The sequence below is a fragment of the Cherax quadricarinatus genome, chromosome 37 (assembly GCF_038502225.1).
Source record: "Cherax quadricarinatus isolate ZL_2023a chromosome 37, ASM3850222v1, whole genome shotgun sequence".
Classification (NCBI taxonomy): Eukaryota; Metazoa; Arthropoda; class Malacostraca; order Decapoda; family Parastacidae; genus Cherax; species Cherax quadricarinatus.
In genome coordinates this window covers 643,718-666,275 of record NC_091328.1, presented here as the reverse complement: position 1 = coordinate 666,275, position 22,558 = coordinate 643,718, and the positions used below count along the sequence as shown (strand labels likewise).

Genomic DNA, 22,558 nt, shown 5'->3' with positions numbered 1-22,558 from the left:
CTTTTGGTGTTATTACCATTGGGAAAAGATTCTCTCATTTCACGAGAAAAAATAATTTTTTTTTTTCCAAAAATTCTGCGACATAGAATGACAGTTTCAGAAATGGGCTTACGACAGTCAAAGGGTTAACTGAATATAAAGCAGGAGACGCGTCATAAAGCGACAGAAAATATTTAATGATCAAATATCTCTTGTAGGGTAGACAATCGCCTAAGTTAACTTGTGGTAACAAGTTTTCCACATCTCTTCCTAATCATGGATATAATAATATTATTGTCTTATGAGAAACACATGGCAGCCTGTTAAATATTTTGCACATTCAACACACTTACTGTCTTTCCCTTGCTGTCTTATGAAATTAAAGATGGTGTATTTAACTACAGTAGACCCTCAATTAAGAAGTGATTTTCTATGTCATTTTTGCTATGTGATGGTTGAACTGTGGCAGCTTTTTGATTGTGATGCTGTGATATTCATTTATGACTTGGGGGGGCTGTCCTTGACACCAGAGCACTTTGTTCGTTCGTCATAAAATGTATTTAGATAAACGTAAAGAGGTTTTTGTTGCATTTATGGATTTTGAAAAGGCATATGATAGGGTGGACAGGGAAAAAATGTGGCAAATGATGCAAGTGTATGGAAAAGGTGGTAGGTTACTGAAAGCAGTTAAGAGTTTTTATGAGGATAGTGAAGCTGAAGTTAGAGTATGTAGGAGAGAGGGAGGCTATTTCCCAGTAAAAGTAGGCCTTAGACAGGGATGTGTGATGTCACCATGGCTGTTCAATATATTTATAGATGGGGTTGTAAGAGAAGTGAATGCTCAGGTGTTGGCAAGAGGTGTGGGATTAAGAGATAGAGAATCTAACACAAAGTGAGAGTTGTCACATCTGCTTATTGCTGATGCTGCTGCTTTTGGGAGATTCTGAAGAGAAGGTGTAGAGGTTGGGAGAATATGTAAAAAAATGAAACACAGTGAACATAGGAAAGAGCAAGGTGATGAGGATAACAAAAAATTTAGGCAATGAAAGACCGGATATCAATCAGATTAGAGTATGCAGGGGGGGGGGGGATGGAGGAAGTGAATGTATTCAGATATTTGGGAGTGGACGTGTCAACAGATGGGTCCATGAAAGGCGAGTTGAACCATGGAATTGATGAAGGGAAAATGGTGAGTGGAGAAGTGAGGAGTCTGTGGAGACTAAGAAGGTTATCCTGGAAGCAAGAGAGAAATATATGAGAGTATAGTGGTACCAATACAGTGGAACCTCAAAAATCGAACGTATCACATATTGAACGTTTCGAAAATACAGTGGACCCCCGCATAACGATCACCTCCGAATGCGACCAATTATGTAAGTGTATTTATGTAAGTGCGTTTGTACGTGTATGTTTGGGGGTCTGAAATGGACTAATCTACTTCACAATATTCCTTATGGGAACAAATTCGGTCAGTACTGGCACCTGAACGTACTTCTGGATTGAAAAAATATCGTTAACCGGGGGTCCACTGTAGGTCCATTTTTTTGGACAAACTGTGTCCCTATTATTGAACGCGCCCCTATTTTCAGACTGCTGGGTACGGGACCTGTCTGCCGCCCGCTCTGTCCATGTCCCCGCGCAGGCGCCGTGAGCAGTCTAGCTTTGTTTATGCTTGAGCGAATAACCTGCACTCTCATTCATGCATTTTACGATTATTTCATTGTGTTTAGTGCTTGTGGGACTGTGAAATAAGCTGCCATGGGCCCAAAGAAACTTGTTAGTGGTACCCCTGTGGTAAAGAAAGTGAGAAACACCATAGATGTGAAGAAGGAAATAATACAGAAGTATGAGAGTGGTATGAGACTTGTTGAGCTTGCCAGGATGTATGGGAAAAACAAGTCGACCATCGGTTCTATCCTGTCAAAGAAAGAACAAATCAAAGAAGCTGATGTTGTGAAAGGTGTTAATATAGGGAGTGGATGAGGTGCCTTCTTCAAAGATTAAGGAGATTTGTGCCAAGTGGAATGATGTCCAAATGTTTGTGCAGAAGTATCACCCTGAGCAAGCTGAAACAAGCCATCTTTGTAACAGTTTCAGTGACAGAACCATGTCCCATTTTAGGGAAATGTTAAAGAGGAGCCAGAAACAGAGGACTGTGGACAGTTTTTTTTTGTGAGACAGGGGTCCAGTGACTCTCAAGCTGGTCCTAATGGCATTAAAAGACAGAGAAGGGAAGTAACCCCAGAGAGGGCTTTACCTGAAGTCCTCATGGAGGGGGATTCTCCTTTCAAACACTAACCCCAACTCCCTCTCTCCTCCTTCCTATCTTCCAGATGCCATCACCAATCTTCAATAAAGGTAAGTAAAAATGTTATTTTATATGTATTACTATACATAATTAAAAACTATAGTATTTGTTGTATGTAAAACTGTAATTAATCTCTATAAAATGTATTTTTTGTGTGAATATTTTTGGGTTTCTGGAACGGATTAATTTTATTTCCATTATTTCTTATGGGAAATATTGCTTCGAATTTCAGACTTTTCGAATTTAGAACTAGCTCCTGGAACGGATTAAGTTCGATTTTTGAGGTTCCACTGTACTTTTATATGGGTGTGAAGCATGGGTGGTGAATATTACAAAGAGAAGGCTGGAGGCAGTGGAGATGTTGTGCCTGAAGGCAATGTGTGGTGTGAATATTATGCAGAGAATCCATAGCTTGGAGATTAGAATGAGGTGTGGGTTTCTAAAAGTATTATCCAGAGGGCTAACCAAGAGTTAAGTTGTTTCGGACATTTATAGAGGATGGAATGAAACAGAATAACTTGGGTGTATAAATCTGTAGTGGAAGGAAGGCAGTGTAGGGGTCGTCCTAGAAAAGGGAGGGATGAGGTAAAGGTTTTGTGTGCAAGGGGCTTAGACTTACAGCAAGTGTGCATGAGCATGTTGGATAGGAGTGGAGGCAAATGATTTTTATGACTTAACGTGCTGTTGGAGTTTGAGGAAAGTATTATTTATGAAGGGATTCAGGAAAACTGGTTAGCCAGGCTTGAAATCTGGATGTGGGAAATACAGTGCCTGCACTCTAAAGGAGGGGTGGAGATACGCTGCAGTTTTTAAACTGTAGTGTATGCATGCCTCTGGCCAGTGATGGAGCGAGTAGTGATGAAAATGTTTCTTCTTTCTCAGGTCACTTTGCCTTGCTGAAAAATGGCTGTTGTGTTAATAAAAAAATGATTAATATTACAGCAGTGAGATTGACGCAACGATCCTCCGGCTGTCGTAAACATTAATCCAACAATAATAACAAAACAGGCTGGTAGCCTAAGGAGTTTTCGTGATTTCAAAATATTTTCATATTGTATGGGGATAGCTTGCACTCATATTATGTTGGGTATTATACCTGGGCATATTTAATTAGTAAAAAATCTTAGTCTGGTAATATACTCATGTTTGCAGATGATTTTGGTCCATGTCTGTACAGATATTGATTTATGCCTGTACAGATATTGTACAGGGTCACATCAACCCTCCCCACACATTTCTATAAAAAGCAATTACAACTATAATGCAATGACTAGGAAACTTGCTTATTTTTAAGTCCTGATGAATTACAAAGCTTTGAAAACAATTTGGTTGGCTTTTTTGGGGGGTCTAATGAATGTAACCCTATTTCTTCATATGTTCTTCAGTTCATTTTAAATGATTTTTTCATTAGATGTATTTTTCAGGAACATAACTACTAGTCTAACAGACAGTCAACTGTAAATTAATTATACACAGCACTTCATCTGTGTTTCCTAATACTGTAATTCTTAATCCTATTAAATTCATTGGGCCGCAGGGGCGCTGATCCCTGAAATCCTCTCCAGGTATACATTAAAAGGCAAAAACATGGAGGGTGGGCATAATGTTTACAGGAGAAAGTTACATTAAGTACAGTAAATCAGTTTAAGAAGGATGTCACGTCTGCTTCTGAGGAGGGTAGACAGTGTGAGCATGTCAGTGGTGAAGACAGCTGAAAATTAAATTGACATCTCTCTGGTAAATGGAACAATTTATCAAAATATTTTGAAACATTAACATATCCAAATAATTCTCCCAAAGTGAGTGTAGATTGAGGTATAAACCAGCAGGTGAATGTAGCCTGAGGTATGAACCAGCAGGTGAGTGTAGCCTGAGGTATGAGCCAGCAGGTATGAGCCAGCAGGTAGGTGTAGCAAGTGTAGCCTAAGATATGAAGCAGCAGGTGAGTGTTTAACCCTTTCAGGGTTTCCGATGTACTAGTATGGCTTACACACCAGGGTTATTGACGTACTAGAATGCCTAAATTCTAGCGCCTTCAAATCTAGCGAGAGAAAGCTGGTAGGCCTACATATGAAAGAATGGGTCTATGTGGTCAGTGTGCACAGTATAAAAAAAAATCCTGCAGCACACAGTGCATAATGAGAAAAAAAAAAAAGACTTTTTTTTTAAAACAGCAACTTCACAGTGTATTTTCGTATGGTATTTATGGTTGTATTCTAGTTTCCTGGTCTCGTTTTATAGAATGGAAGGCCTATCACAGAAATTGAGATGATTTTGATTGGTTTCATAATGAAAAGTACCTTAAAATTGAGCTCAAAGTAGCAGAAATGTTCAATTTTTACCAAATTTCAAAAGTAAACAAATCATGCCAAGCATCCAATACTCGTCAACTGGCGAGTCTAATATTTCACAAGTGCACTGATGTTATTTATACCATTTCTACACTAATGCAGTAGTCTGCATAACAGTAAATCTTCTATTTTTTGTGAGAATAAAAATTCAAAGTGGAAAGCAAAAGAGATGTAAGAGGGGCCTGGGGACGTGACTAATGAACAGAGTCAATGTTATTTTAGTGCCAGGAATGTCTGTCTTGCTTATTCTGGACCCTAATTGGAAATTGGCATCTTCTGAAATTTGTGTGAAACTGGCAAAATTGCCAATTTCTGACCACTTTGTTGGATACTTGAAATCGGTAAATGGGTGGTTTCTTGTACTCATTCGATAGAAATAATGGAGTTCTAGCGAAACAGATATGATTTTTGTCGACTAGTACTCTGAAATTGGCCAAAAATAGGGCTCAAAGTGGGTGAAATTGCCGATGCGTAAACATCGTCAAGACCGCTAACTTCGTGAGAGCATAATTCTGTAAGTTTTCCATCAAATTTCATACTTTTGGTGTCATTATGATCGGGAAAAGATTCTTTATCATTTCATAAAAAAAAAAATTTCCGCGAAAAATTTTCGACACTGAGAACGAGTTTAGGAGAGGGCCTCTCGACCCTGAAAGGGTTAAGATTAAGATTCTTATTTCAGCCTGATACAATGTTTGTACAGAGATGAATGACATTTACATGCGCATGCAGAAAGCCCCTTAATATGAAGAGCATTTTGGGCAAACTTAGGCAATGACTAATTGAGTGCTTTTATGTACAGTTTTTTAGGTGGTTGTAAAAATTAAATTAGGAATTACAATGAATATTAGAGGAGTGAATATTTTATTAGTACATGCCATACAGCTTTTACTGAGTTTGTCTTAACCCTTTGACTGTTTTCGACGTATAAATACGTCTTACGAGCCAATGTTTCTGACGTATATATACTCAATAATTTTAGCGGCTTCAAATCAAGTGGAAGAAAGCTGGTAGGCCCACATGTGAGAGAATGGGTCTGTGTGGTCAGTGTGCACCACATAAAAAAAATCCTGCAGCACACATTGCATAATGAGAGAAAAAAAACTGATCGTTTTTTTGGAATAAAACGCCGACTTTGAGGTGTATTTTCGTATAGTATTTATTGTTGTATTCGCGTTTTCATGGTCTTAGGTGATAAAATGGAAAACATATTACAGAAATAGAGATGATTTTCATTACTTTGACGATGAAAACTACCTTGAAACTGAGCTCAAATTAGCGGAAATGTTCGATTTTTACCAATGTTCAGGAGTAAACAAATCACACCACACGTCCAATACACGTCAACTGGGGAGTCTAATATTCTTTCACTAGTGCACTGATATTATTTATACCATTTTTACAATAATGCAGTAGTCTGCATAACAGTAAATTTTGTATTTTTTTTGTATGAATAAAAAAATCAAAATAGAAAGCAATAATAATATAAGAGGGGCCTAGAGATGTGACTAATGAACAGAGGATGTACTATTTTAGTGCCAAGAATGTCTACCTTGTTTATTCTGGACCCTATTTTGAAATTGGCATCTTTTTTAATTTGCGTGAAATTGGCCAAATTGCCAATTTCTGACCACTATATTGGGTAGTTCAAATTGGTAAATGGGTGGTTTCTTGTACTCAGCTGATAGATAAAATGGAGTTCTAAAGAAATAGCTATGAGCTTGGTCAACTGGAACAACGAAATTGGCTGAAAACAGGGCTCAAAGTCGGCGAAATCGCCGATACACATATGTCGCCGATTCCGCTAACTTCGCGGGAGCGTAATTCCGTGAGTTTTTGACCAAATTTCTAACTTTTGGCATCATTACCATTGGGAAAAGATTCTCTATCATTTCATAAGAAAAAATAATTTTTTTTTTTGAATATTTGGCGACATAGAATGACAGTTTCAGAAAGGGGCCTGAAACAGTCAAAGGGTTAAGAATTACAGATTTATGATTATAGGTAATAAGGATTCTAGCATATTAACAAAGTGTGAACATATTCTGCATTTTAACCCTTTGAGGGTCGACAGGCCCTCTCCGAGACTTGTTCTCAGGGTCGGCCAAATTAAAAAAAAAAAAAAAAAAAAAAAAAAACTTACGAAAAGAGAAGAATCTTTTCCTGGTCATAACGACACCAAAAGTATGAAATTTGATGGAAAACTTACGGAATTATGCTCTCGCGAATTTAGCGGTCTCAGCGATGTTTACGCATCGGCGATTTTGTCCACTTTGAGCACTATTTTCGGCCAATTCCACTGTACTAGTCGACAAAAAACATGAATATTTTGCTAGAACTCCATTTTTTTCTATCGAACGAGTGCAAGAAACCACCCATTTACGAATTTCAACTATCCAGTACAGTGGTCAGAATTTAGCAATTTTGCCAATTTCACACAAATTTCAAAAGACGCCAATTTCCGAATAGGGTCCAGAATAAACAAGACATTCCTGGCACTAAAATGACATTTCCTCTGTTCATTAGTCATGTCCCAAGACCCCTCTTACATTCTTTTGCTTTCCACTTTGAATTTTTATTCTCACAAAAAATAGAAGATTTACTGTTATGCAGACTACTGCATTAGTGTAAAAAATGGTATAAATAATATTGACGCACTTGTGAAAGAATATTAGACTCGCCAGTTGACGTTTATTGGACGCTTGGCATGATTTGTTTACTTTTGAATTTTGGTAAAAATCGAACATTTCTGCTACTTTGAGCTCAATTTCAAGGTACTTTTCACTGTAAAACCAGTCAAAATCATCTCAATTTCTGTAATATGTCTTCCATTCTATAAAATGAGACCAAGAAAACTAGAATACAACAATAAATACCATTCAAAAATACAGTGCAAAGTCGCTGTTTTATTCCAAAAACACTGTCAAAGTTTTTTTTTCTCATTATGCACTGTGCGCCGCAGGATTTTTTTTATACTGCACACACTGACCACATAGACCCATTCTTTCATATGTATGCCTACCAGCTTTCTCCCACTAGATTTGAGGGTGCTATTTAGGCGTACTAGTACGTCAAAAACCCTGGGTCATAAGCCGTACTAGTACGGCCGAAACCCTCAAAGGGTTAATGGTTGTGAGGATTACAGATACTGAGAATAAGAAAAACTCGCATTTGGATGTGCTCACAAGTAGAGATTCCACCGAGTATTTTTTTTTTTTTCAACAAGTTGGCCGTCTCCCACCGAGGCAGGGTGACCCGAAGAGAAAGAAAATCCCCAAAAAGAAAATACTTTCATCATCATTAAACACTTTCACCTCACTCACACAATCACTGTTTTTGCAGAGGTGCCCAGAATACAACAGTTTAGAAGTATATACACCTACCATCAGACTTACGACCGATTTTGGTTCCGAGAAACCGGTCGTAAGTCGAAATGGTCGTAAGTCGAATTTTACTACTGAATATTAACAAAACATTTTTGTAATGACTATTTTATTGTTTTATTTGGTATTTCATGTTTTACTTTACTTTTTATGTTGTTAGTACTGTATTTTATACTGTAAGGTTTAGGATAAACACTGTGTACAACACAAATAGTTGTTTATTTCCCAGAAATTTGGCATAAAAAAAACACGGTCGTAAGTCGAGTGGTCGTAAGTCGAGCAGGTCGTAAGTCGGATGGTAGGTGTACGTATAAAAATACACAATATATCTCTCCAAACTGCCAATATCCCAAACCCCTCCTTTAGAGTGCAGGCATTGTACTTCCCATTTCCAGGACTCAAGTCCAGTTATATAAAATAACCGGTTTCCCTGAATCCCTTCACTAAATATTACCCTGCTCACACTCCAACAGATTGTCAGGTCCCAAATACCATTTGTCTCCATTCACTCCTATCTAACACGCTCACGCACGCTTGTTGGAGTCCAAACCCCTCGGCCACAACACCTCCTTTACCCCCTCCCTCCAACCTTTTCGAGGATGACCCATACCCCGCCTTCCTTGCCCTACAGATTTATACACTCTCCATGTCATTCTACTTTGATCCATTCTCTCTAAATGACCAAACCACCTCAACAAACCCTCTTCAGCCCTCTGACTAATACTTTTATTAACTCCACACCTTCTCCTAATTTCCACACTCCGAATTTTCTGCATAACATTTACACCACATACGTACTGCTCTTAGACAGGACATCTCCACTGCCTCCAACCGCCTCCTTGCTGCAGCATTTACAACCCAAGCTTCACACCCATATAAGAGTGTTGGTACTACTATACAGTGGACCCCCGCATAACGATGGCATCACATAGCGATTTTTCCGCATACCGATTACTTTTATCGCAAAATTTTTGCCGCGCATACCGATTAAAAACCCGCTTACCGATTTTCGTCCGAGACGCGTCCAATGTGCCCTCACATGTGCCGGCCGTCCCATTGTTTACCAGCCAGCCTCCGCGGTAACATCCAAGCATACACTCGGAATATTTCGTATTATTACAGTGTTTTCGGTGCTGTTTCTGGAAAATAAGTGACCATGGGCCCCAAGAAAGCTTCTAGTGCCAACCCTGTGGTAAAAAGGGTGAGAATTAGTATGGAAATTAAGAAAGATTTTGAAGGGTTTGGGGCTAACCCTGAGAAGCCTATGCCAGTTGTGGAATCCATTGTGCCTACTTCAAAGATTAAGGAAATGTGTGCACAGTGGGTTGAACTGCAAACCTTTATAGATGAAAATCACCCTGACACAGCTGTTGCAAGCCGTGCTGGTGACTATTTCAATGACAATGTTATGGCCCATTTTAGGAAAGTCTTGAAGGAACGGGAGGTACAGAGCTCTATGGACAGATTTGTTGTGCGACAGAGGTCCAGTGACTCTCAAGCTGGTCCTAGTGGCATTAAAAGAAGAAGGGAAGTAACCCCAGAAAAGGACTTGCTACCTCAAGTCCTAATGGAAGGGGATTCCCCTTCTAAACAGTAAGAAGATAATGCTCTCCCCTCCTCCCATCCCATCAATCATCACCAGATCTTCAATAAAAGTAAGTGTCATTTAATTGTGCATGCCTTTTTCAGTTTGTGTGTATTAAAATTAACATTTCATGTGGTAAAAAAAAATTTTTTTCATACTTTTGGGCGTCTTGCACGGATTAATTTTATTTCCATTATTTCTTATGGGGAAAATTCATTCGCATAACGATTATTTCGCATAACGATGAGCCCTCTTGCACGGATTAAAATCGTTAACCGGGGGTCCACTGTACTTTCATACATTCCCTTCTTTGCCTCCATAGGTAACATTTTTTGCCTCCACATATACCTCAATGCAACACTCACCATTTTTCCTTCATCAATTCTATGATTAACCTCATCCATAAACAACAAAAAAAGGCACAATACCGTGGCTGGAACGATACACAAATAACCCGCACATAAAAGAGAGAAGCTTACGACAACGTTTCGGTCCGACTTGGACCATTGACAAAGTCACACTGTGTGACTTTGTCAATGGTCCAAGTTGGACCGAAACGTCGTCGTAAGCTTCTCTCTTTTATGTGCGGGTTATTTGTGTATTAACCTCATCCTTCATAAATCCATCCTCTGACACGTCAACTCCCAAATACAGTAGGGCCCCGCTTTACGGCATTTCGCCTTACGGCGTTCTAATATGGTGGTCAAATTATGAGCAAAATTTGCTATACGGCAAGTGGTCTTTCAAATACAGTGCCCCCCCATCCGGTTTGTTTACATTCTCCGTGACCACATCTATTATGTCAGGAAATTTTCCAAAATTTCAAGTGTTTTAAAGTTACTGCGTATTTTATATGTACTCGGATAATTATAATTATGTGTACCTGTACCTAAATATACTTACACAGTGTGCTGATGTGCAGGTACACATTAAAATCGCTAAGTCTCTCTCTACTCATGACGCCAATACTACGTAATAATAATCACTCTTGGGCACACTAAATGTCTTATTTTACATTATTATAGGCATTTTCATTAATCCAACTATGATATTTTCCTCTAAATTATATATGAAACCAGTTACATAGCATATAAACATGATACATACACTCACAGAATAAAAATTGACATAAATATGAGATTTGTTTACAAAGCAGCTGTGTAGGTGGTGTCGGAAGAATTACGTTTTCTCTAGTCAAACTGGGGGATAACTGTAGAAAAATGTTCTTTTCGTATGCCTTTATATATAGCAATTCACGACCCTTGTGGGTTTAGTGCTTTTTATTATTATAATAATAATAATAATAATAATAATAATATTATTATTTATTTTTTTATTAACACACTGGCCGATTCCCACCAAGGCAGGGTGGCCCGAAAAAGAAAAACTTTCAACATCATTCACTCCATCACTGTCTTGCCAAAAGGGTGCTTTACACTACAGTTTTTAAACTGCAACATTAACACCCCTCCTTCAGAGTGCAGGCACTGTACTTCCCATCTCCAGGACTCAAGTCCGGCCTGCCGGTTTCCCTGAACCCCTTCATAAATGTTACTTTGCTCACACTCCAACAGCACGTCAAGTATTAAAAACCATTTGAGAAGTTTTTACAAAGTAGAAGTGATGCAAGGAGGGAAGAGTATATGGAGAAAAAGAGAGAGGTTAAGAGAGTGGTGAAGCAATGTAAAAAGAGAGCAAATGAGAGAGTGGGTGAGATGTTACCAACAAATTTTGTTGAAAATAAGAAAAAGTTTTGGACTTCCAGCATGCCCGCTGGAAGTCCAAGCCCCTCGCACACAAAACCTCCTTTACCCCCTCCCTCCAACCTTTCCTATGCCGTCCCCTCCCCCGCCTTCCTTCCATTACAGACTGATACACTCTTGAAGTCATTCTGTTTCGCTCCATTCTCTCTACATGTCCGAACCACCTCAACAACCCTTCCTCAGCCCTCTGGACAACAGTTTTGGCAATCCCACACCTCCTCCTAACTTCCAAACTACGAATTGTCTGCATTATATTCACACCACACATTGCCCTCAGACATGACATCTCCACTGCCTCCAGCCTTCTCCTCGCTGCAACATTCATCACCCATGCTTCACACCCATATAAGAGCGTTGGTAAAACTATGCTCTCATACATTCCCCTCTTTGCTTCCAAGGACCAAGTTCTTTGTCTCCACAGACTCCTAAGTGCACTGCTCACCCTTTTCCCCTCATCAATTCTATGATTCACCTCATCATTCATAGACCTATCCGCTGAAACGTCCACTCCCAAATATCTGAATACATTCACCTCCATACTCTCTCCCTCCAATCTGATATCCAATCTTTCATCACCTAATCTTTTTGTTATCCTCATAACCTTACTCTTTCCTGTATTCAATTTCTCTTCAGAATCACCCAAGAGCACAGTGTCATCAGCAAAGAGCAACTGTGACAACTCTCACTTTATGTGTGATTCTTTATCTTTTAACTCCACACCTCTTGCCAAAACCCTCGCATTTACTTCTCTTACAACCCCATCTATAAATATATTGAACAACCACGGTGACATCAAACATCCTTGTCTAAGGCCTACTTTTACTGGGAAATAATCTCCCTCTTTCCTACATACTCTAGCTTGAGCCTCACTATCCTCGTGAAAACTCTTCACTGCTTTCAGTAACCTACCTTCTATACCATACATCTGCAACATCTGCCACACTGCCCCCCTATCCACCCTGTCAAATCCATAAATGCCACAAAAACCTCTTAAGCCTTATCTAAATACTGTTCACTTATATGTTTCATTGTAAACACCTGGTCCACACACCCCCTACCTTTCCTAAAGCCTCCTTGTTCATCTGCTATCCTATTCTCCGTCTTACTCTTAACCCTTTGAGGGTTTTGGCCGTACTAGTACGGCTTACGACCCAGGGTTTTTGACGTACTCGTACGCCTAAATTCCAGCGCCCTCAAATCTAGTGGGAGAAAGCTAGTAGGCCTACATGTGAAAGAATGGGTCTATGTGGTCAGTTTGCAAAGTATAAAAAAAATCCTGCAGCACACAGTGCATAATGAGAAAAAAAAAAAACTGACAGTTTTTTTGGGAATAAAACAGCGACTTTGCACTGTATTTTCGTATGGTATTTATTGTTGTATTCTAGTTTTCTTGGTCTCATTTTATAGTATGGAAGACATATTACAGAAATTGAGATGATTTTGACTGGTTTTACAATGAAAAGTACCTTGAAATTGAGCTCAAAATAGCAGAAATGTTCGATTTTTACCAAAGTTCAAAAGTAAACAAATCATGCTATGCGTCTAATACACGTCAACTGGTCAGTCTAATATTCTTTTGCAAGTGTGCCAATATTATTTATACCATTTTTTACACTAATGCAGTAGTCTGCATAACAGTAAATCTTCTATTTTTTGTGAGAATAAAAATTTTAAGTGGAAAGCAAAAGAATGTAAGAGGGGCCTTGGGACGTGACTAACGAACAGAGGAAATGTCATTTTAGTGCCAGGAATGTCTTTCTTGTTTATTCTGGACCCTATTTGGAAATTGGCATCTTTTGAAATTTGTGTGAAATTGGCAAAATTGCTAAATTCTGACCACTGTGTTGGATAGTTGAAATTGGTAAATGGTTGGTTCCTTGCACTCATTCAATAGAAAAAATGTAGTTCTAGCGAAATATTCATGTTTTTTGTCGACTAGTACAGTAGATTTGTCCGAAAATAGGGCTCAAAATGGGCAAAATCGCCGATGGTGTAAACCATCGCATAAACATCGCCGAGACCGCTAACTTCGCAAGAGCATAATTCCGTAAGTTTTCCATCAAATTTCATACTTTTGGTGGCATTATGATCAGGAAAAGTTCTCTATCTTTTCATAAATTTTTTTTTTTTTTTTGAAATTTGGCAGACCCTGAGAACGAGTCTCGGAGAGGGCCTGTCGACCCTCAAAGGGTTAATTCTTTCAATAATAACTCTACCATACACTTTACCAGGTATACTCAACAGACTTGCCCCCCCTATAATTTTTGCACTCTCTTTTGTCCCCTTTGCCTTTATACAAAGGAACTATGCATGCTCTCTGCCAATCCCTAGGTACCTTACCCTCTTCCATGCATTTATTAAATAATAGCACCAACCACTCCAAAACTATATCCCCACCTGCTTTTAACATTTCTATCTTTATCCCATCAATCCCAGCTGCCTTACCCCCTTTCATTTTACCTGCTGCCTCATGAACTTTCCCCACACTCACAACTGGCTCTTCCTCACTCCTACAAGATGTTATTCCTCCTTGCCCTATACACGAAATCACAGCTTCCCTATCTTCATCAACATTCAACAATTCCTCAAAATATTCCCTCTATCTTCCCAATACATGTACCTCTAACTCTCCATTTAATAACTCTCCTCTCCTATTTTTAACTGACAAATCCATTTGTTCTCTAGGCTTCCTTATCTTGTTAATCTCACTCCAAAACTATTATTATTATCTTCATTCAGTCTAAAAATGGTGTGTTGCTGTTTGTTTATTCTGTACTAACTTGTACAACTTGTACACAATATAAGAGTATCTGTATTGTGAGGTAATTATTATAATAAAAAAATATTGAGGTAAATGTTTTACAAACTCTTACAAACGTACGTGAATGAACTAAAAGTACACACATATTAATATTAATTTATTTTGCCTGACCAAGTGATCGCCCACTACCTGTTCAGTCTGTGTTCTTACGTTGTCTCAACGCTCTATCTCACTCTCTCTCTCGTTCACTCTTTCGTTAAATAGTTGGCTCTCATTGACGATGGCGTCTAAGGTTAGCTGTAATAAAAAGAGAAGTCGTAAGCCTCTTGCTTTAAGTGCCAAGTTAGAGGATGATGGTGTGCCATTCTGATTTTATTCAATAAACACCCTGCCACTCACCTCTCACACATTAATATTAATATTTTAAGGTAAGTAATAAGTGTACTCTGTGTGTATCTTACCTTTTATTGTGTTTTTAATGCCTATTTCTATTACTAACTTTGATGTTGGCGAGGGGCTCTTGATTTAGGGAATTGGATCTGTGCTCCAGTTCTCCGAATTAAGCCTGAATGCCTTTCACATCCCCCCCACAGGTGCTTTATAATCCCACGGGTTTAGCGCTCCCCCCTTGATTATAATAATAATATTGCTAACTTAATATAAGTTAGTGTAAACTTGTTATCTGGCATTTATTGCATATTTTATATGTGCTCTGATAATAATACTTGTAGAGCTGTGTAGTAGCCGGGTGGAGGGACAACATTACGTTTTCTCTGCTCAGCCATCAGAGAAAACGTGTATGAATCTGCGTTTGGCCCGGCCACTCCCCCACTTCGCTTTTGTTTACAATTTTCGGCATGAATTATTCAGTACTTCTTCATTTATGATGGCATCTGAAGGTAGTTGTTAGAAATGATTAAATTCAGTGAACAAGGTATGTCGATGTTAATAATATGGCTCTGGGCCACAGTTTAGGTAGCCGGTAGGTGTAACCCAGGCGGACTACACCTACTGGCTACATACACTGACTTCCAACAAATAAATACTACTCGCCTCTCTTCCTATATTAAGACTACACATATTTTAAGGTAAATAATGAGTGTACTGTATGTGCATTTTACCTCTCTGGGATGTTTTAAATATCGTATATTAAGTATAAGATGGGGAGCCAGGGCTACCTACCCCTGGGCTACCTGCACCTGACTTCCTGCAAATAAGTACTACTCACCTCTCTCCCTACATTAAGATTACAAATACTTTAAGAAAAGTAATGAATGTACCGTGAATGTATTTTACTTTGTGTGTTTTTAATGCCTAGTTCTATTACTAACTTTATATAATTTAGTGTAAACTTGTTGTCTGGCATTTATATGCATTTATACATGGAAAAAAATGGCGTTCTGCCTTCCGGTGATGTCTGCTTTCTGGCGACAGCCTGGAACCTAACCCGCCGTGTAAGTGGGGCCCTACTGTATCTGAAAACATTCACTTCTTCCATACTCCTCCTCCCCAATTTGATATCCAATTTTTCTTTATCTAAATCATTTGATACTCTCATCACCTTACTCTTTTCTATGTTCACTTTCAACTTTCTACCTTTACACACATTCCCAAATTCGTCCACAATGTGACAATGAGAATATGGATATATAGTTTTCTCATATTTAGCTGATGTCAGGATATGTTAGGGAGAGAAGATGTTTTTTAACGGTAGTTTTGAAGATGCTGGCTGAGACAGTGGCTCTGGAGATTTCTGGCAGTTTTCCAGATTTTGAGCCCTTTTATGTACACCTACCATCCGACTTACGACCTGCTCGACTTACGACCGTGTTTTTTATGCCAAATTTCTGGGAAATAAACAACTATTTGTGTTGTACACAGTGTTTATCCTAAACCTTACAGTATAAAATACAGTACTAACAGCATAAAAAGTAAAGTAAAACATGAAATACCAAAATAAAACAAAATAAAGTCATTACAAAAATGTTTTGTTGATATTCAGTAGTAAAGTTCGACTTACGACCATTTCGACTTACGACCGATTTCTTGGAACCGAACTCGGTCGTAAGTCGGATGGTAGGTGTACATTGAATTTTTACAAAGGTTAAGCCAGACACAGGATAAGTCACAGAGGTTTTCGTGCCTAGTATTATGTCTATGGGTCCATGGATGCACAATAGCAAGAGCAAATGTTTTGTGTAGTAAGAAGATTTGGGTCTTTGAAGAATGGGGGTGTACTGTCTAGCAGTGAACTGTGATCACTTGTATAGTCTAAGGTATGAAACAGCAGGGTGTTTAGTGAGTAAAGCCTGAGACACAAACCAACAGTAGGTTAAGGGTAGATCTTACCACTGTACATCTGATGCTCACTACTCTGTTTCAACAAGAACCAAGAAAAAGTGGAGTAAGCACTGCCTCGGAACAGCAGTAGAAAGCAAGAATGAAACAAACAGGATAAAATAAAGGCAATTAATAGAAGTACAAATAACAAATACAGTGGTACTTTGACTTATGAGTGCCCAACTTATGAGTTTTTCGAGTTATGAGCCATTGCTTGGTCGATTTTTTGCTTTGAGTTGTGAGCCAAAATCCAAGTTACAAGCGAGCTTCAGAAACACTGCCACTTGCAGGAGATACCGAGGAAATATCAAAAACCTTGATAATAACCAATGCGCAACATCCTTTCCATTTTGATACCACTGATAATGTCATCCTGCCAGAATGTTCTATAACATATGCCCTAAGTAAAGAGAAAATCCTGGAACATGTATAATACATGTTTGGCAGGCTGGCTGGCTGGCCAGCTGGCTGATTTGCTTTGACTGTATCTATCTCTGTCTCACTCACAGGTACACATAAATGCAGTTACATATAGTGTAAATTACCTGGAGAGAGTTCCGGGGGTCAACGCCCCCACGGCCCGGTCTGTGACCAGGCCTCCTGGTGGATCAGAGCCTGATCAACCAGGCTGTTGCTGCTGGCTGCACGCAAACCAACGTACGAGCCACAGCCCGGCTGGTCAGGAACCGACTTTAGGTGCTTGTCCAGTGCCAGCTTGAAGACTGCCAGGGGTCTGTTGGTAATCCCCCTTATGTATGCTGGGAGGCAGTTGAACAGTCTCGGGCCCCTGACACTTACTGTATGGTCTCTTAACGTGCTAGTGACACCCCTGCTTTTCATTGGGGGGATGTTGCATCGTCTGCCAAGTCTTTTGCTTTCGTAGTGAGTGATTTTCGTGTGCAAGTTTGGTACTAGTCCCTCTAGGATTTTCCAGGTGTATATAATCATGTATCTCTCCTGCCTGCGTTCCAGGGAATACAGGTTTAGGAACCTCAAGCGCTCCCGGTAATTGAGGTGTTTTATCTCCGTTATGCGTGCTGTGAAGGTTCTCTGTACATTTTCTAGGTCAGCAATTTCACCTGCCTTGAAAGGTGCTGTTAGTGTGCAGCAATATTCCAGCCTAGATAGAACAAGTGACCTGAAGAGTGTCATCATGGGCTTGGCCTCCCTAGTTTTGAAGGTTCTCATTATCCATCCTGTCATTTTTCTAGCAGATGCGATTGATACAATGTTATGGTCCTTGAAGGTGAGATCCTCCGACATGATCACTCCCAGGTCTTTGACGTTGGTGTTTCGCTCTATTTTGTGGCCAGAATTTGTTCTGTACTCTGATGAAGATTTAATTTCCTCGTGTTTACCATATCTGAGCAATTGAAATTTCTCATCGTTGAACTTCATATTGTTTTCTGCAGCCCACTGAAAGATTTGGTTGATGTCCGCCTGGAGCCTTGCAGTGTCTGCAATGGAAGACACTGTCATGCAGATTCGGGTGTCATCTGCAAAGGAAGACACGGTGCTGTGGCTGACATCCTTGTCTATGTCGGATATGAGGATGAGGAACAAGATGGGAGCAAGTACTGTGCCTTGTGGAACAGAGCTTTTCACCGTAGCTGCCCCGGACTTTACTCTGTTGACGACTACTCTCTGTGTTCTGTTAGTGAGGAAATTATAGATCCATCGACCGACTTTTCCTGTTATTCCTTTAGCACGCATTTTGTGCACTATTACGCCATGGTCACACTTGTCGAAGGCTTTTGCAAAGTCTGTATATATTACATCTGCATTTTTTTTTGTCTTCTAGTGGATCTAGGACCTTGTCGTAGTGATCCAATAGTTGAGACAGACAGGAGCGACCTGTTCTAATCCCATGTTGCCCTGGGTTGTGTAACTGATGGGTTTCTAGATGGGTGATCTTGCTTCTTAGGACCCTTTCAAAGATTTTTATGATATGGGATGTTAGTGCTATCGGTCTGTAGTTCTTTGCTGTTGCTTTACTGCCCCCTTTGTGGAGTGGGGCTATGTCTGTTGTTTTTAGTAACTGTGGGACAACCCCCGTGTCCATGCTCCCTCTCCACAGGATGGAAAAGGCTCGTGATAGGGGCTTCTTGCAGTTCTTGATGAACATGGAGTTCCATGAGTCTGGCCCTGGGGCAGAGTGCATGGGCATGTCATTTATCGCCTGTTCGAAGTCATTTGGCGTCAGGATAACATCGGATAGGCTTGTGTTAACCAAATTTTGTGGCTCTCTCATAAAAAATTAATTTTGATCTTCGACTCTGTCTGGTTAGCGGCTTGCTAAAAACTGAGTCATATTGGGACTTGAGTAGCTCACTCATTTCCTTGCTGTCATCTGTGTAGGACCCATCTTGCTTAAGTAGGGGCCCAATACTGGACGTTGTTCTCGACTTTGATTTGGCATAGGAGAAGAAATACTTTGGGTTTCTTTCGATTTCATTTATGGCTTTTAGTTCTTCCCGCGATTCCTGACTCCTATAAGATTCCTTTAGCTTAAGTTCGATGCTTGCTATTTCTCTGACCAGTGTCTCCCTACACATTTCAGATATATTGACCTCTTTTAGCCGCTCTGTTATTCTTTTTCGTCGCCTGTAAAGGGAGCGCCTGTCTCTTTCTATTTTACATCTACTCCTCCTTTTTCTTAGAGGAATAAGCCTTGTGCATACATCGAGTGCCACCAAGTTAATCTGTTCCAGGCATAAGTTGGGGTCTGTGTTGCTTAGTATATCTTCCCAACTTATATCGGTTAGGACTTGGTTTACTTGGTCCCACTTTATGTTTTTGTTATTGAAGTTGAATTTGGTGAAGCTCCCTCGTGACTAATCTCATTATGTCGGTCTGGGGCTCCACGCATACATGTCTGAACCTCAATTATGTTGTGATCTGAGTATATTGTTTTTGATATGGTGACATTTCTTATCAGATCATCATTGTTAGTGAAGATGAGGTCTAGTGTATTCTCCAGTCTAGTAGGCTCTATTATTTGCTGGTTTAAATTGAATTTTGTGCAGAGATTTAAAAGCTCGTGTGAGTGTGAGTTTTCATCAGAGCTGCCTCCTGGTGTTATTACTGCAACAATATTATTTGCTATATTCCTCCATTTTAGGTGCCTTAAGTTGAAATCCCCCAGGAGCAAGATGTTGGGTGCAGGAGCTGGAAGATTTTCCAGACAGTGGTCAATTTTTAACAGCTGTTCCTGGAATTGCTGGGATGTTGCATCCGGAGGCTTGTAGACTACCACAATGACTAGGTTTTGGTTCTCGACCTTTACTGCTAAAACTTCCACTACATCATTTGAGGCATTAAGCAGTTCTGTGCAAACAAGTGACTCTGCAATGTACAGGCCAGGCCAGGCCAGCCCCCCCCCTTTTGCCTGTTCACTCTGTCACATCTGTATAGGTCGTAACCTGGGATCCATATTTCGTTGTCCAAGTGATCCTTTATGTGGGTCTCAGTGAAAGCCACGAACACTGCCTTTGCCTCTGCAAGCAGTCCACGGATGAAAGGTATTTTGTTGTTTGTTGCTGGCTTTAGACCCTGTATATTTGCAAAGAAGAATGTCATCGGACTGGTGGTATTGTTGGTACTGGGGGGATTTTTTTTCCCGGCATTAGTTTCTGTATCTGTTGGCTTGGAGTGGAGGCCATCGACTGTGGTTCCACTCCAGGAACGACTGGATTTGGTGTACGATTTCTGCCATTTCCTGCCAGTTTTTTTACCTTCCTGGCACTAAAAAACTTCTCCCTCTTGAGTGGCTGTGGCTACCCAGGTTTTCCCATGGCCTGGATGTTTTATATCTTTTTGTCCCCTTTAGATGGTGTGCCTGGCAATTTAAGTTATAGCACAGCCTTTCCTGTACTGAAGAGGTACACATTTCAGGGTGAAAAAGCTTACAGGAAGGGAGTTTGCATTTTCCTGTTGTCATATGGGCACGGCATTTTCTAGGGTGGTCATAGTTGCACGTCCCGTCTGTTTTTCCAGATTTCCCATGTCTGCAGATACCAAGTGCATAGTATGTGCACAGGCTTGGTTTCTGTTTGCCTTGGGTTTCTGTGACTGTATTCCCTGTTGGTGCATGTTTCCCTGTCTTATTCCTATCCTCCCTAGCACCAACAATGGAGCTCCCACCAGTTGTTTTTGGTAATATATCTTCACTATTGCTAGTGGAGTCCTCTTGTTTGCTATTTCATGTGGTATTTCTAGTTTGCAATATTGGTTTTATCTTATCTTTGACTACACTTGTTTCCCCACTACGGCTCCTGTCCCCTATGAGGTCATTTACATGTATTCCTTCCTGCGTATAATTCCCGACTACCTGGACAAAATCTCCAGCTTCACCATTACTTTCTCCCAGGACAGCACCTCCAGCTTCACCATTACTGTCTCCCAGGACAGTGCTATCAACCCAACATTTACTGACTACCAGGACATCACCTCCAGCCTTACAGTTTCTGACTACATGGCCAGTATCAAGGGCAGTACCATTCAGCCCAGACTTTTTATGTTCCCATCTGTTGTAGAAAGCTTCCAGGTTTTCTATGAAAGCAGCTTTGATGTTATCCTCTTTTAATACCCTTGTGATTTTAGTCCACAGATTTATCTCATTTGGGCATACCGAAAAACACTTCCCTGTCTTAATACTGCTTGTAGCTAGTTCTTGGATATCTGCACAAGGGGCGTGACACCAATTTCCACAAAAATGACAATTTATCCATGTGGAAGCCCGTTTGTTTGATTGACTGCAGACTACACAGAGCTTCATAATGATTTGAATGGTTGATTTACTGTAATTCTACTAGCAACCTCTTGAATACTATTAATAACCTCCTTAAATGAAGCTCTAGCTATTTGTATTTCTATTTCTAACTGTACTTGTATATTGGACAGCTTACCGTGTACATTCCTGATAGGATAACCCAAAAAATCCAGACAAAGTGCTATACTATGCTTGTGGATATAAGGCATAATAAGCATGACTGGCAAGTAATACACATTTTCACTTGTTCAGGAATCAGATGTGATGACTGCATCATGTGTAATACCTGTTGGTTCATGAGCGGCTCTCTCTCCGAGACAGAGAGATAGGGAGACAAAGACAGATAAGCAGAGACAGACAAAAATAGATAGACATATTTATGTGTAACAGTGAAAAGTAAAGCCAAGGCAGTTCACGATCATCAAATGTCACTCCACTGCTGACAGTGCAGCAGTGGAGTGACACTCGTCTTAAACTGTGCTTCAAGGAGTTTCATATATACTCCAGCATTTCTAAAACATTGCTGGGACCTGGTGAAAAAGGCAAAAATAATTTATTTATAAATACATTTTTCTTATTTAAAAACCCATAACCAAAAAAAAAATTTGGGGCTGGAACGGATTAATGGCATTTTAATTAATTTTAACGTGGAAAATTGATTTGGTAAATCAGTAAATTGAGTTAAAAGCTGTCACAGAACGAATTAAACTTGTAAGTCAAGGTACCACTGTAAATACATATTGCTCACCTTCCAATATTTTTCATTCTCATTCTAGCTTCTGGAGGCATTTCTTCTTGATCTTCATCATCTTCACCACCAAATACTGATGCAGCTGAGCCGACTTTTGGCTTCATTGTCAAGGCTCCTGCCTGCACAGCTGCCTTCTGTTGTTAGAGAAGGGAGTCACAAACAATGGAAAACAAAAAGTACTCAGGGAAGATGCCATATTTCTGGCTAACATGGTATTCCACAAGCCCCATCAAAAAATGAAGGACAGTGTGTGCATGCACACATCGGTGTGTGTATAGTGTGTGATGTGTGTATAGTGTGTGATGTGTGTGTATAGTATGTGTGGTGTGTAGAGTGTGTGTACTCACCTAGTTGAGGTTGTAGGGGTCAAGTCCTAGCTCCTGGCCCCGCCTCTTCACTGGTTGCTACTAGGTCACTCTTCCTGAACCGTGACCTTATCATACCTCTGCTTAACCCCTTGACTGTCGCAACCCCCAATCCTGAGGTGTCTCCTGGTGTCGGAAAAAAAAAAAAAAAAAAAAAAAAAAAAAAAAAAAAAAAAAAAAAGAAATGATAGAGAATCTTTT

The 22,558-nt window shown here is 39.9% G+C and overlaps 1 protein-coding gene across 2 annotated transcripts in view; it reads right to left on the bottom strand.

Moving 5' to 3' along the window:
- Positions 1-22,558, bottom strand: part of LOC128702197 (PEST proteolytic signal-containing nuclear protein) — a 57,992-nt gene that overhangs the window by 3,301 nt on the left and 32,133 nt on the right. For both annotated transcript variants that reach the window (XM_053796325.2, XM_053796315.2), the window contains exon 3: positions 21,990-22,126. In XM_053796325.2, coding sequence (XP_053652300.1) covers positions 21,990-22,126 — 137 coding nt within the window. The remainder of the gene's footprint in view (positions 1-21,989; positions 22,127-22,558) is intronic.